Here is a 15,629-nt window from a genome sequence, read left to right as displayed (position 1 = left end):
AAGCAAAGAACTCCATCTCAGCTTTGCTAATCTGATTTGTACAGGTCCCATTGCCCCTAAAGCCAGTCCCAATGTCCCCAGAATTAACAGCCCTCCCTCCTGCACATCCTTCCAGCTGTGCATTCATATGAGGGTGGGACAATGTTTAGAATCATCATAAGAGCTAGAAATAGGAGTAAGCAATTTAGCCCCTCGAACCTGCACCACCATTTAATATGATCTTGGTTAACCTTATCTTGGCCTTAACTCCACTTTCCTGCCCATTCACCACAGCCCTTGAAACCCTTACTAATTAAAAATCTGTCCACCTCTTCCTTAAATTTACTCAACATCCCAGCATCCACGACGCTCTGGAGTAATGAATTCTACATGCTCATGACCCTTTGAGATAAGTAGTTTTCATCTCTATTTTAAATCTGCCATCCCTTAATCATAAAACTAAGGCCTTTTGTTCTAGATTGCCTTACAAGCGGAAACATCACCTCCATGTCGAATTCGTCAATTCCCTTTATCATCTTATATACCTCAATTAGATCACCTCTCATTCTTTTAAGTGCCAGAATGTATAGGCCTAAACGTCCAATCTCTCTTTATAAGACAAACCCTTCACCTCTGGAATCAATCAAGTGAATCTCCTCTGAACTGCCTCCAATGCAGCTACACCCCGCCTCAAGGGGATCAAAACTTTACACAATATTCTAACTGCAGTTTCAGTAATGCTCTGTACAGTAGCAGTAACACTTATTACCTTTATATTCTATTCCTTTAAATAAATGCCAAGATTCCAGTTGCCTTCCTTATTACCTACTGCACCTACATACTAATTTTCTGAAATTCATGCACAAGGACACCCAGATCCCTCTGTATCAAAGCACTCCAAAGTTTCTCTTCATTTAGATAATAACTTGCCTTTGCATTTTTCCTACCAAAATGGATAGCATCACACTTATCCATGTGAAACTCCATTTAGCAAATTTTTCTCCTTTCACTTAATCTATCCATATGTAAGTTTATTTCATTTCTGAAAGTTACTTTTCCACTACTTCAATGTCATCTGCAAATTTGGCTACGGTACTAACTATTCTTGCATCCAAGTCATTACTATAGATTGTAAATAATTAGGCACAAGGGCTGTTGTACACACTGGTTATATCTTGCCAATCAGAAAAAGATGAATTTACTCTCTTTCTGTTGATTAGCTGATCCTCTGTCCAAGATACTAAATAACCATTAATCCGATGTGAACTAACCTTTTGTAGCACCTTATCAAATGTCTTTTGGAAATCTAGAATACAATAATAGAATCATCATTATCCACCTTGCACGTTACATCTTTGATGTTGAACCACCAACCTGTGGCCAGAACTGGACAAGCAGAGATGTCTCAGAAGATCACGCAGCTGGAGGAGATTACAAAGTGAGGGATGACTCAAGCCATACAGAGATTTGCTAGAAAAGGTGATAATTTTAACATGAAGATTTTGCTTAATTGGAAGTCAATGCTGATCAGAGAACAGAACTTGATGCAAGTCAGGAAACAGACAGAGTTATGGATGACCACCAGCCTGCGAAGAATAGAAAGTGGAAGGCAATCAGCAGTGTGGAGCTGTCAAAGCTACAGGCAACAAAGATGTGGATGAGATTTTAGGTGAGGTGAGACTGGAGAGAGGGTACACTTTCAAAACGGTGGAGATAGTATACTCAAAACAGATCGATAAGATTTCTACATGTTAAAAACATCAATGAATACACAGGGACAGTGCAGGAAAATGATTTTGAAGTAGAAGATTAGCTATCATATCACTGAATGACGGAGTGGCTCAAAGGGGTGAATGGCCTATTCCTGCTTCTATTTTTTATGTTATGCTCTTATGGTCTTAGTTATAGTGCAGATATGTAGTTAGAAGCTTTTCTTGAGGTCAAATATGGTGCAATGGTTGCAAATAGCCTCTAACAGTTGAAACAGAGCAAAAGAGAGAAAATAGAATTCACCATCGGATGGTTGGAACAAGTTTCTACCAATCCAGTCCTACTGATGAGCAATAGGGCGGCACAACAGCACAGCAGTTAGCACTGCTGCTTCACAGCTCCAGAGACCTGGGTTCGATTCCCGGCTTGGGTCACTGTCTGTGTGGAGTTTGCACATTCTACTCGTGTCTGCGTGGGTTTTCTCCAGGTACTCCGGTTTCCTCTCCCAGTCCAAAGATGTGCAGGTTATTTTGATTGGCCATGCTTAAAAAAAATTGCCCTTAGTGTCCTGAAATGCGTAGGTCAGAGGGATTAGTGGGTAAAATATGTAGGGATATGGAGGTAGCGCCTGGGTGGGATTGTGGTTGGTGCAGACTTGATGGGCCGAATGGCCTCTTTCTGTGCTGCAGGGTTTCTATGTTTAAATAACTTCAAGAGGTGTTGAGAAGGAACTGGATACAAGTGGAAATCAACTTTGTGTTTTGGTTTATCAATGGCACAAAGAGGCAAGTACTGAAGCAGTTTTGAATATGTCGTCTTTCGGATGAAAAGTTAAACAGAGCTCCTGTCTGTCCGCTCAGGTGTGTATGGAAAATCTCAAAACACTATTTCAAATGAGAGCGAGGGAGTCCTCCTGAGTGTCTTGGACAACAATTAGCATCACGAAAACAAGCATCCAGTCATTACCTAAAACGTGTTTGTGAGATCGCACTGTGCATCATCTAGGTACAGGCTTTGCTGCAGAAGTGATTGTACTTCAAAAGTACTTTAGTGGCTGTAAGTACTTTGAAATAGCTTGGGGCATGAAAGGTGCAAAAATGTTAAAGTTATTTTTTCCAACGTGCCCATGTAACCATCTCGGAAGACTCTGCCTCTGTATCCCTCGTTTTGTTTTTAGACTGTTTAAATAACATTATCCTCAGGCACAGAGTTAATTTCTATATGACAATGATGACACTGCTGTGTTTCCATCACTCTGAACTCTATGAGCTCATTATGCAGTCAGCTGATTTACCAGGCCAGACATCAATTCATAAATGAACTAGAAATTTGAATGTTGGCACAACAATCTTGTTGGCTCCATCTTAAGAGCAATTAGGGATGGGTATTAAATGCTGGCCTAGCCAGCAACACTCACATCCCTTGAATTAATTTGAATTAAAAAGCAAAATATTAATACTTCAGTGCACCTGTGTGCAGTTTTGGTCACCTAATTACAGGAAGGACATTAATAAGGTTGAAAGAATACAGAGAAGGTTTACAAGCACGTTGCCAAGACTTGAGACACTGAATTACAGAGAAAGGTTGAATAGGTTAGGACTTTATTCACTGGAGCGTAGAAGAATGAGGGGAGATTTGATAGAGGTGTATAAAATTATGATGGGTATAGACAGAATGAATGCAAGAAGGCTTTTTCCATTGAGGTTAGGGGAGAAAAAAAACTAGAGGACATGGGTTACGAGTGAAGGGGGAAAAGTTTAAAGGGAATATTAGGGGAGGGTTCTTCACACAGAGAGTGGTGGGAGTGTGGAATGAGCTGCCAGATGAAGTGGTAAATGCAGGCTCACTTTTAACATTTAAGAAAAACTTGGACAGGTACATGGATGGAGGGATATGGTCCAGGTGCAGGTCAGTGGGATTAGGCAGAAAAAATGGTTCGGCACAGCCAAGAAGGCCTGTTTCTGTGTAGTGTTCTATGGTTCTAAACTCAGCGCTGTTTCCTGCACTAAGCTGAGTTTCAATTCTCATTCTATTTGTCATCAAGGCCACTTACCTCTAATACCTATTTCAAATTTTAACTCACTCACACAACACTGTTGAAACACTTGTTAACATTTCTTGATGCCTGTGCAATTCTCCGATCACCTTCTTGCACTACCAAACCTCTCAACTTTCGTTCCACAAAAACTCCAACTCCTCAAGAAACAATGCTGTCAAGTTACATTCCATTCCTCACCAGCCTTTACAAAATATAAATTATACTAAAAGTCATTTCATCAACAAATTCTTCAACAGCCAAGCACCAATCAACTTTTGCTCCACTCTTGTGGCTGTACACTCCTTTCTCTGACTGAGAGGGTGGCTGAGATTCCATTCCACTCCAGACATGAACCCACACTTACGTTAATATGCTAACATAGTAAGTCAGAGTCGACACTGCCAGAGGTGTTCACTTTCAGGTGAGATATTGACCCAATGTTCTTTGTGCACTCTTAGAGGAAAAGATGGGAGAGAACATAAACCACCATTTAAAATGGAGTAAGAAGTTCTCCAATATTCTGATCATTTATCTCATTGCTATTTAAGGGACTTTTGGTTGGCAAGCTGGTTGCCATGTCTGTCTGTATTAAAACATCAATGACAATTTAAAAAGTACTTCTTGAGCCACAAAGTGTTTGATAAGGTTCACCATGGTAGGCTTCTGCAGAAAATGCAGATGTATGGGATTGAGGGTAATCTAGGAAATTGGATCAGGAATTGGCTAGCAGATAGGAGACAGAGGGTGGTGGTTGATGGTAAATATTCGTCATGGAGTTCAGTTACGAGTGGTGTGCCTCAGGGATCTGTTTTGGGGCCACTGCTGTTTGTAATTTTTATTAATGATCTGGATGAGGGTATAGTTGGGTGGATTAGTAAATTTGCTGATGACACCAAAGTCGGAGGTGTGGTAGATAGTGAGGAAGGGTGTCATAGTTTGCAAGGTGACTTAGACAGGTTGCAGAGCTGGGCCGAGAGGTGGCAGATGGAGTTTAATGTGGAGAAGTGTGAGGTAATTCACTTTGGTAGGAATAACAGATGTGTTGAGTATAGGGCTAACGGGAGGACTTTGAATAGTGTGGATGAACAGAGGGATCTAGGTGTATGTGTACATAGATCCCTGAAAGTAGGGAATCAAGTAGATAAGGTAGTTAAGAAGGCATACGGTGTCTTGGCATTTATTGGTAGGGGGATTGAATTTAGGAGTCGCAGCGTCATGTTGCAACTGTACACAACTCTGGTGCGGCCGCACTTGGAGTATTGTGTGCAGTTCTGGTCCCCACATTATAGGAAGGATGTGGAGGCTTTGGAGAGGGTGCAGAGGAGGTTTACCAGGATGTTGCCTGGTATGGAGCGGAGGTCCTATGAGGAGAGACTGAGGGATTTGGGGTTGTTTTCGCTAGAAAGAAGGCGGCTAAGAGAGGATCTTATTGAAACATATAAGATGATTAGAGGTTTAGATAGGGTGGATAGTGATAGCCTTTTTCCTCGGATGGAGAAAGCTAGCATGAGGGGGCATGGCTTTAAATTAAGGGGGGGTAGTTATAGGACGGATGTCAGGGGTAAGTTCTTTACCCAGAGGGTGGTGAGGGATTGGAATGCCCTGCCTGCTGCAGTTGTAAATGCGCCTAGTTTGGGGGCGTTTAAGAGATCCGTGGATAGGTTTATGGATGAAAAGGGATTGGTTTAGGTTAGAGGGTCATTTTTTTTAACTGGTCGGCGCAACATCGTGGGCCGAAGGGCCTGTTCTGCGCTGTAATGTTCTATGTTCTATATCCTGAGCGTGTGAAAGGAGCTGGCCGATAGCCTCTTTCTTTCTCTTTCTTATTACCACTGCCAGTCCTGTGACTCAAATTGTCTGTTTTGCTTCCTCTCAAGTAGCATTGGACAAAATATTTCTGCTGCACCTTAAGGATTGGCTTCCTAGCTCTGAAAGTTTGCAGTGCAAGTTTTGGTCTGCACATGTATGTTGGGTCTCAGGCTCCATACTCGATGCTTTAGTTAAATTATTTAGCAAACTTATTTCATTCTGAGATATGAACATACTGCAACAATTAGCACCTTTTTGATGTATTTACTTCAGAAAGTCTGGTTATTCCACTGGTATTTTATTCTATGGTCCAGTTATTCCAAATTTTGGAAATCAAAGCCATATGTTCCCATATTAGTTACATAACAATAGCTCCAAATGATATATAAGGTAGTATCATTTACTATATAAAACAATGCACATCTCATGTCCTTGCATTCTCCTTCCTGCCCGTACACATCCACACAAATGTGAGGTACAACATTTTTACTTGCAAGTAACATTAATCATAGAAACATAGAAAATAGGTGCAGAAGTAGTCATTCGACCCATCTAGCCTGCAATACCATTTAATATGATCATGGCTGATCGTGCACTTTCAATATCCCACTCCCACTTTCTCTCCATACCTCATGATCCCTTGGCCACAAAGGCCACATCCAGCTCCCTCTTGAACATATCTAATGAACTGGTAGAGAATTCCACAGTTCACAACTCTCTCAGTGAAGAAGTTCTTCCTCATTTCAGTTATGAATGATTTAAAAGCTAAAGTTTATTTATGAGTCACAAGACTTAAATTAACACTGTAATGAAGTTACCATGAAAATCCCCTAGTTGCCACAGTCCGGCGCCTGTTCGGGTACACTGAGGCAGAATTTAGCACGGCCAATGCACCTAACCAGCACATGTTTCACATTATGGGTGGAAACCAGAGCACCCGGAGGAAACCCATGCAGATACAGGGAGAATGTAGAAACTCCACACTGACAGTGACCCAAGCTGGGAACCGACCATGGTCCCTGGCACTGAGAAGCAGCAGTGCTAATCACTGTCTCACCATGCTGCCCCCTTTATATTTGTTTCATATATATCTATTTTATATGTTTCAATGCGATCCCCTTTCATTCTTCTAAATTCCAATGAGCACAAGCCCAGTCAATCCAGTCACTTTTCATGTGTCAGTCCTACCATTACAGAAGTCAATCTGGTGAACCTTACTGGATTCCCTCAATAGCAAGAACGTCTTCCCTCAGGCTAGGAGGCCAGAACTGCACACAATACTCAAGGTGTGGCCTCACCAAGGCCCTGCTGCAAGACATCTTCACTCCCATACAAATCCTCTTGCTATGAAGGTCAACATACCATTAGCTTTCCTCATTGCTTGCTGTATCTGCATGCCAACCTTCAGCAGCTATTCCACCATGATACCCAGGTTGTGTTGCATTTCCTCTTTTCCTATACTGCCACTATTCAGATAAAAATCTTCCTTCCTGTTTTTGCCACCAAAGTGTATTAGGCAAGTATTTACCCACTCAGCCAGCCTGTCCAAGCCACCTGCAGCCTTTTAGCATCCACCTCACAGCATATACTACCACCCACCTTAGTGTTGTCTGCAAAGTTGGAGATATTGCATTCAATTCCTTCGTCCAAATCATTAATGTATGATGGGAACAGCTGGGGTTCCACGAATCACTGCCTGCCACTTTGAAAACGACCTATTTATTCTCACTCTCTGCTTCCTGTCAGTTCTCTATCCACGTCAATACATCACCCCCAAATCAAGAGCTTTAATTTTGCTCACTAATCTCTTGTGTGGAACCTTGTCAAAAGCCTTTTGAAAGCCCAGGTACACAACATCTACTGGTTCACACTTGACCACTCTACTGGTCATATCCTCAAAAAATTCCAGAGGATTTGTCAAGCACAATTTCCTTTGGTGAATCCATGCTGACTTGGACCAATCCTGCCACTGATTTTCAAATGCTCAGTTATGACATCCATATCTGATTCTAGTATTTCCCCCACAACTGATGTCAGGCTAACTGGCCCATAATTTTCTGTTTTCTCTCTCCCTCTTTTTTTTAAAAAAGTGGGGTTACATTAACTAGTTCCAACCCATTGGAACTCTTCCAGACTCTACAGAACACTGGAAAATGATCACCAATGTATCCACTGTTTCTAAGGTCACTTCCTTAAGTAATCTGGGATGCAGAGCAAAAGGCACGGGAGACTTACCGGTTTTAATCCCAGCAATTTCCTCAATACAATTTCCTGATAAATAAGCATTTACTTGAGTTCCTTCTTCACGCTAGACCCTCTGTCCCCTAATATTTCTGGAAGGTTATTGTGCCCTCCTTATTGAAGGCAAATCCAAAATATTTCTTTAGCTGGTCAGCCATCTCTTTGTTGCCATTTATAAATCCACCTGATTCTAAGTGCAAGGGACCTACATTTGTCTTTATGAGTCATTTTCTCTTAAGAACATAAGAACATAAGAAATAGGAGCAGGAGTAGGCCCTATCCATAGAAGCTTTTGCAGTCAGCTTTTATGCTTTCTGCAAGTTTACTCTCGCATTCTATTTTCCCCTTCCAGATCAAGTCCTTTGTCATCCTCTGCTGGATTTTAAATTTCACCCAGTCCTTAGGTTTGCGGGCAGCACAGTAGTCAGCACTGCTGCCTCACAGTGCCAGGGACCTGGGTTCGATTCCCGGCTTGGGTCACTGTGTATGGAGTTTGCATATTCTCCCAGTGTCTGCGTTTCCTCCAGATGCTCCAGTTTCCTCCCACCGTCTAAAAGACATGCTGGTTAGGTGCATTGACCTGAACAGGCACTGGAGTGTGGCAACTAGGGGGATTTCACAGTAACTTCATTGCAGTGTTAATCTAAGCCTACTTTTGACTAATAAATAAAAAGTTAAGGTCTGCTGCTTTTTCTAGCCAATTTGTATGCCTCCTCTTTGGCTTTAACGCTGATTCTGATTTCTCTTGTTAGTCATAGTTGAGCCACCTTCCCCATTTTATTCTTACGCCAGACAGGGATGTAACAGTTGTTGAAGCTCATCCATATGGTTTTTAAATGTGTGCCATTGCCTATCTACTGTGGACTCCTCAAGTATCCTTTGCCAGCTTATCCTTGACAATGCACATCTCATACCATTAAAGTTAGTCTTCCTTAAGTTCAGGACCCTAGTCTCAGACTTAAACTTCTGTGTCACTCTCCACCTTTATGAAAAATTCTATCATATTATGATCACTCTTCCCCAAAGGATCCTGCACCACGAGGTTGCTAATCAATCCTCTCTCATTACACAATACCCAGTCTAGGATAGCCTGCTCTCTAGTTGGGCCCATCCCTTCTACATTCCAGGAAGCCCTCCTCCATCACATTGCTACCAGTTTGGTGAGCCCAATCAATATGCAGATCGAAGTCACCCATAATAACTGCTGTATCTTACTCCACACACGTCTAAATTCCGACTTGATGCCATCCCCAACCTCACTACTACTGGTTAGTGGTCTGTACAGAACTCTCATTAGCGTTTTTTTATTCTTTGGAATCCTGCAGCTCCACCCATACAGATTCCACATCATCCAGGCTAATGTACTTCCTTACTATTGGGGTGATCTCCTCTTTAATCAGGAACGTTAACCCACCTCCCTTTTCTTTCCATTTATCCTTGCAAACATTGAATATTGCTGCATGCTGAGTTCCCATCTTGGTCAACCTGGAGCCAGGTCTCCATGATCCCAATTACATCATATATGTTAATGACTATTTGTGCAGCTAATTCGTCCACCTTTTTATAAATGCTACTCGCATTGACATACAGAGCCTTCAGGCTTGTTTTTTGGCATTTATTGCCCTCTTAGAATTATGATATAATGTGGCTCTTTTTAATTTTTATCTTTGGTATCTCTGCCTTCCACTTTTCCCCTTACTACCTTTTGTTTTTGTCCCCATTTTACTTCCATCTGACTTCCTACGTCGGCTCCCATTCCTCTGGCATATTAGTTGTTAATCCCCTGAGCAGTTAGTCCTTGATGAGCTTTACATTCAATAACAAACTGTAGATGCAATTTTACAGACACAGATTTAGTGAGGCATTCAACATCCTCCAGGTCATAAAAAGAAAGGTTCTGCCACAGACCCTGTCTAGGGGACACTTGTTTGTCCATCTCTGGTTGTCAAGTTGGTGGTGTCAGTGGGCATTCTGCTTGAACCTGCTTAACTGTGATAGCATTCCCTCAAAGATGTTGATTTTGAAATTCCAGGATTTTAACCCAACAACGATGAAAGAAGAGTGGCAGAAGCCTTTTGGTTGGAAAGTCACTAACATACAATTTAAAGTACATGGCAGAGGACTCTAATTTTCTCAATTTCAAATAATTTTCACATCGAAGTAATGTTGGTCTTCGCCTCAACCAGTCTTTTTGTCAAAGCTTTTCATATTCTAATACTGTAAATAACAATCAGCTAATTCTCTCTGTGCTCTCAGTGACAATTTTGAACTGATGGCTTGACATCCAAAGTAGTCTTGTCTTATCCAGTCTATCAAAACACTTCATTTTTAAAGACACTATAATCAATCTCTCAACTTTCACAGCTCCAATTAATCTCATGTCTCAAGTGTCCATTAGACTGGAGAAGGGCAGCGGACAGGAGATAGCTTAAAACATTTGGATGAGGACTGCATTTTAAGTAAACCATTCTAAGTGAAATTCTCTTTCAATGAAGAATTTGATATTCATCAGTTCCATTGCCAACTCCAAATTGCAGAATCCATAAGCATAAATAGCAACAAGTTATCAATTTTCAAAGAAAAACATAAATTTAAACTTAAGGTATAACAAAAAGTGACACCTTACCTGTTTCCATCGCATTTTCTGTTGCCTCCAACCCATCCGTACTGTCGTCATCTTCGATAACCGTCTTCCCCCTGCTCCGAGACCTGTGACAAGGGGAGGAAGTTATTGGTCTATTGTTAAAAAGTAGAATGGATCAATCTTGTGGATAAGTAGTTACTCTATCATCAGTACATTCATTTATAGAACCTGATAGTGAGATCATTTATATTTAAATTGCTACCACTCTTGAATTGTATTGAAAAATAAGGCAAACTTATTGTGACAAAATATAAGCTTAGTAGTTCTAACATTTTAGATATTAAATGTTTTACCAAATGCTACATGCACGCATGTGGGAATTAAAGTGTATTTTCCCACCTCGGCTCTATGGGAGAGAAGAAAATTTTCTAATTCTTTTAGGTCTGTCTCTATCTCTCCTCTCACTCTTGAGCAGCATCACTCATTCCTCCTCTGTAACAAGCCAAAGAGTAGTAGACTGCGTTTCTTTTCCCTGTGCAGGCTTTCAGCTTGCCTCTCTTAACTATTGACCATTAGCACCTGAATCCCCAATTTTGAAATTTGATTGTATCCAACTGCAGTTTCACTGCTTAGAGTAATTTGGTTTACTACCAAAAAGAGTTCACCTGGCAGAACTGTAGCAACCCTCACAGATAGACCATAAGATATCGGAGCAGAATCAGGCTATTGGCCCATCGAGTCTGCTCCACCATTCAAATCAGGGCTGATAATTTTTTCAACCCTATTCTCCCACCTTTTCCCTGTAATCTTTGATCCCCTTACCAATCAAGAACCTGTCTCTATTTGATATAATTGGATACCAATTATATTTGATTGATAGCCAAGACTAACATGCACTGCATGTTACATCACTATGGCCTTTACTCCCAAAGATCTCACACAGATGTTGCATGGATAGTTGCAGTCATATACAAGTGGAAGATTGCCATTATTTCAACATCCATAGTCTTTCCTACTCTATTCACCTTCCATCCAATTTTTTTGTAAATGTTTAAACTCACTTTAGACTGTTTATTTTTTCAATGGAAAAAACAGCAGATATATTTCATACAGGGCCATTTGTCTTGCACTCAACATGCAACATGTACTGTACAAATCTGGAACCGATCATCATTGCATAACCAAATAAACAGGAAACTTTTGTGTGCCAAGTGAATTAGCATTATGGCAGAATGTTTTGTTGCGATGATAAACATCATTGTTGCTTTGCCATTTTAAGCATATTTAGTGAAAAAAAAGCACTTGGTATATTCTACCACATGAATAATGTGATATCCTCTTCCAATAGCTGGACTTTGGGAAAAAAATGTTGGTTTACAATTTTTGATTTTGAAAAGATGATTCAAATGGAAATGTGTTTTAAACTATCATCAAGACAATGGCTTCAACACATATTGACTGCTGCGGGCCATCAGTTGTAGTCTATACGTATAACTGATTTGGGCACTTGCTGCAGAAAAATTTGTGCAACTCTTGGCTCAAATTCTCAGCCCGAAAATAGGTGCACCATTCTTAAAGACTACATAAAGAAGATATCACGTGCCCCCGTTGCTTTTTTGGCATTTGGCATCATTAAGCAACTAAATAAGTAATTGCCCCTATTTTGAGGGAATTTGTTGATTGCTCCTTCAAGTTTTCAGTATCCGAACTCTCTGCAGCACCTCATGAATGGCATGGTTCATGACTGAAAAATTCAACTATCCTTTATTCTTCAACGCACAAAAAACTTATTACCTTGAACCTTACAAATAGGGTTTATTTTATCCTACCAACCTCTGACTTCCAACTTTTACTATTAAGTCATCAAAACGTCCTCTATTGAGTCATCTAAATTTCACACAGTTGAACTAATTTGGAAAATTCTTATGAGTCAGAGTTCAACCATGATGAAGTTGACCACATGAGCTTCCCTGAATCACTGCTTCAAGTTCCATGGATTAAAACAACTCTAGGAAAGTCCAAAAGCTGAACTCTTTTGGGAATGTAGTTTTTCCTGTAGGTCTCTTTACAATAGTGATTTTGCATTTTAATAACTTACTCACTGTAAAGCACTTTGTGATGTCTGACGCTCCTGAAAAGCACTATATAAATGCAGGGCTCCTTTTCAGACAAAATTGCATTTTTTCCATTTTGGGCAGCCAGTGTAAAGGTCTGGTTATCTGAATGTACTGAAGAGTCATCAACTTAAAACGTAAATTCTGATCCTGCCGGACATGTTGAGTATTTTTAGAATTTTCTGTTTTTATTGCATATATTCTATATATTAAAGTACTCCCCACTCCTGGGTTACACCTTGTGAGTAATCATCTGGACATACTTCTAGTTTAACAATGCTTCCTAAGCTACATCATCAACTTGCACGGCAGGATCTACACTCTTAACCTCCAGCAGGATATGATATTGGTTGCGTTTTGCAACACGAATCTGACACGCAAAAGACCTGCATTTAAAGGTGGTGGATATTGTGACAAGGCACTAGTTGCTGATTATACACTGTAATATACTGACGAGTGATCAACAAGAAACCACTACTAAGATTCAAATGCTCCAATATATTATGCCTAACACAAAAATCTGTTTCCACATGCTCCCTATAAACTGAAATAAACCTCATTAGTGAAGTATTCTATTACAATGTGCCACATGGTGCAAAATCAACCCTTCCATTTTCAAACTCCAGTCTGGAAATAACAAATTATCGCTCTAAGCTTTTGATCTCCTTGATTTGTACACATAATACTGACAGCCTCAATCCTCAGTCTATAACCATTGATCAAATTTATTGATATGAAATAGGTGAGAAAGCACAATTCCAGCAAATTTCAGTTAAACATTCACAATATTTCACCAATACATCCACTTGTTTCAAAATAATAAACATTTGGAAACTTTAGTTATTGGAACATGACTAATCCCTGGACTAATGATTCTGGGGACACAAGTTCAAATTGTACCAAGACAGCTGGGGAATTTAAATTCAGTTTAATAAAACTGCCTTTATCGCTGATGGTAATGAAGAAACTACTAGATTGTCATTAAAAAATGTTTGACTCGCCAATGTCCTTTAGGGGAGGAAATCTGCCAATCTTATCTGGTATGGCCAATACGCAATTCAAGGCCCATAGTAATGTGGTTGGCTTGGAACCAAAATGACTGAACATGCTACTCATTTGCATTGGAATGGGCAATAAAATCTGGCCTTGTCAACAATGCCCAAATCTTACAAATGATGTTTTTAAATTAACACTGTGAGGGATATCTTGCATATGAACTTTTTTATAAATTGCATATTCAGGAATTTTCAACTAAACTCAATTTGTTCAGCTATCTGGTGGAGATGGAGAAGTATTTTGCTTCGAAGCTCAAACTGTGACAAAATATGACAGGCACATATTACTCAATTAAACAAAGCCGGCTGTCAAGGAAGCTACTTGGGGACTAGCCACAGCCTACTCACCACTTTCAGAACAAAGCTGAGCATCTAGTAAGCAGGGATCCCCAATGGGACAGACAATCACAGTTAATGTTCGTTCGCAGGACTTTTATCTCGGGACACAACACACAGTAAATCAGGGCAGGCCACACACACTAGTTTTGAATCATTTTTGTTATCCAAATGAGTCAGGTCTTCTCTCACTTCTACAGTCCACTCAGATTTATTTGCCTTTTAAGTGTCAAGCAATGCATCAGCCATCGATGTTAGTTCCCTCAAATATAGAAAACCTAAGTCAGTAGGGAATTCCTCCATAAATTTCAATGGTAGAAGCCTTTTCAAAGCAGCCAGAAAGTTAGCACTCGTAGTCCCTTGTGGTATGAAACAGGGTAGGTTCTGATCAACAATGCTACAATAGCACAGAAATGTATATGAAATATATCATTAGTGCTATCTTATCATCATGCTCTTTAATCCCTCCACTGCTTGCCCCACAGCCCCACTTTTAACAATCGCCCTAATTTCCTCTAACCCTGCAATTAAACTATCCATTTTCCATTCCACTTTTACTAACCATTCCATCTTTCCAAAACATGACCATTCCTTGAAAGCCTGTTGAACTCACTGGAGTTATCTCCTAAATCTTTATATCACCACCCCGTACACTTCTTTAAAACCCTCATTTGGGCAAACTTTTCGCTGTGTCAGTTTTCCTTGTATCTCTGAAGTGCCTTGGAATGTTTTAGTGTGTTCTAAGTGCTATATAAATGCAAGTTGCTATTGTATTCGAGACTAACCAGCTTCCAACAAAACTAAAATGTCCAGATTAGAATTGCTTCAAATAACATTTTAGCACAGTCCGTGGAAAAGTCCGCTCAATTATCTTTAAGAACATAAGAAATAGGAGCAGAAGTAGGCCATCTAGCCCTTCGAGCCTGCCCCACCATTCAATAAGATCATGGCTGATCTGAAGTGGCTCAGTTCCACTTTCCCGCTTTCTCCCCATAACCCTTAATCCCCTTGCCTACCAAAAACCTATCTACCCGCGTCTTAAATATATTTAGCGAGGTAGCCTCCACCACTTCAACGGGCAGAGAATTCCAGAGATTCACCACCCTTTCAGTGAAGAAGTTCCTCCTCAACTCTGTTCTAAACTGCTCCCCCCACCCCCCTTATCTTGAGGCTGTGCCCTCTAGTCCTGCTGTCCTTTCTGAGCGGGAAGAACCTCTCAAACTCTATCCTATCCATCCCTTTCATCATCTTATACGTCTCAATAAGATCCCCCCTGATCCTTCTAAACTCTAACGAGTGCAAGCCCAGTCTATTCAGCCTCTCCTCATAGCTCAACCCCCTCAACTCCGGTATCAGCCAAGTGAACCTCCTCTGCACTCCCTCCAAGGCCAAAATATCCTTGTGCAAGTGCGGCGACCAAAACTGCACACAGTACTCCAGCTGCAGCCTCACCAGTGCCCTGTACAGTTGCAGCAAGACCTCCCTACTTTTATATTCAATCCCCCTCGCTATGAAGGCCAGCATCCCATTTGCCTTCCTGATCACCTGCTGCACCTGTAGGCTGGGTTTTTGCAACTCATGCACAAGGACCCCTAGGTCCCTCTGCACCATAGCATGCTGCAGCTTTTCGCCCTGTAAGTAGTAGTCCTTCCTACTATTATTCCTGCCAAAGTGGATAACCTCACACTTGCCAACATTGTATTCCATCTGCCAGGTCCTTGCCCACTCGCTCAGCCTATCTAGATCCCTCTGCAGACTTTCTA

General features: G+C 40.8%; 1 protein-coding gene across 7 annotated transcripts in view; it reads right to left on the bottom strand.

The window, feature by feature from the left end:
- Positions 1–15,629, bottom strand: part of kmt2ca (lysine (K)-specific methyltransferase 2Ca) — a 491,907-nt gene that overhangs the window by 280,963 nt on the left and 195,315 nt on the right. For all 7 annotated transcript variants that reach the window (XR_013889503.1, XM_080213017.1, XM_080213041.1 and 4 more), the window contains exon 3: positions 10,404–10,486. Coding sequence is in view for 6 of the 7 variants with exons in the window: in XM_080213017.1 (XP_080069143.1) it covers positions 10,404–10,486 (83 nt within the window). In the remaining variant the exon portion in view is untranslated. The remainder of the gene's footprint in view (positions 1–10,403; positions 10,487–15,629) is intronic.

This window comes from Carcharhinus amblyrhynchos, chromosome 2, assembly GCF_965287045.1.
Source record: "Carcharhinus amblyrhynchos chromosome 2, sCarAmb.v2.hapA, whole genome shotgun sequence".
Lineage (NCBI taxonomy): Eukaryota > Metazoa > Chordata > Chondrichthyes > Carcharhiniformes > Carcharhinidae > Carcharhinus > Carcharhinus amblyrhynchos.
Note: the sequence above shows the minus strand (reverse complement) of the source record. Positions and strands in the feature narration are given on the sequence as shown.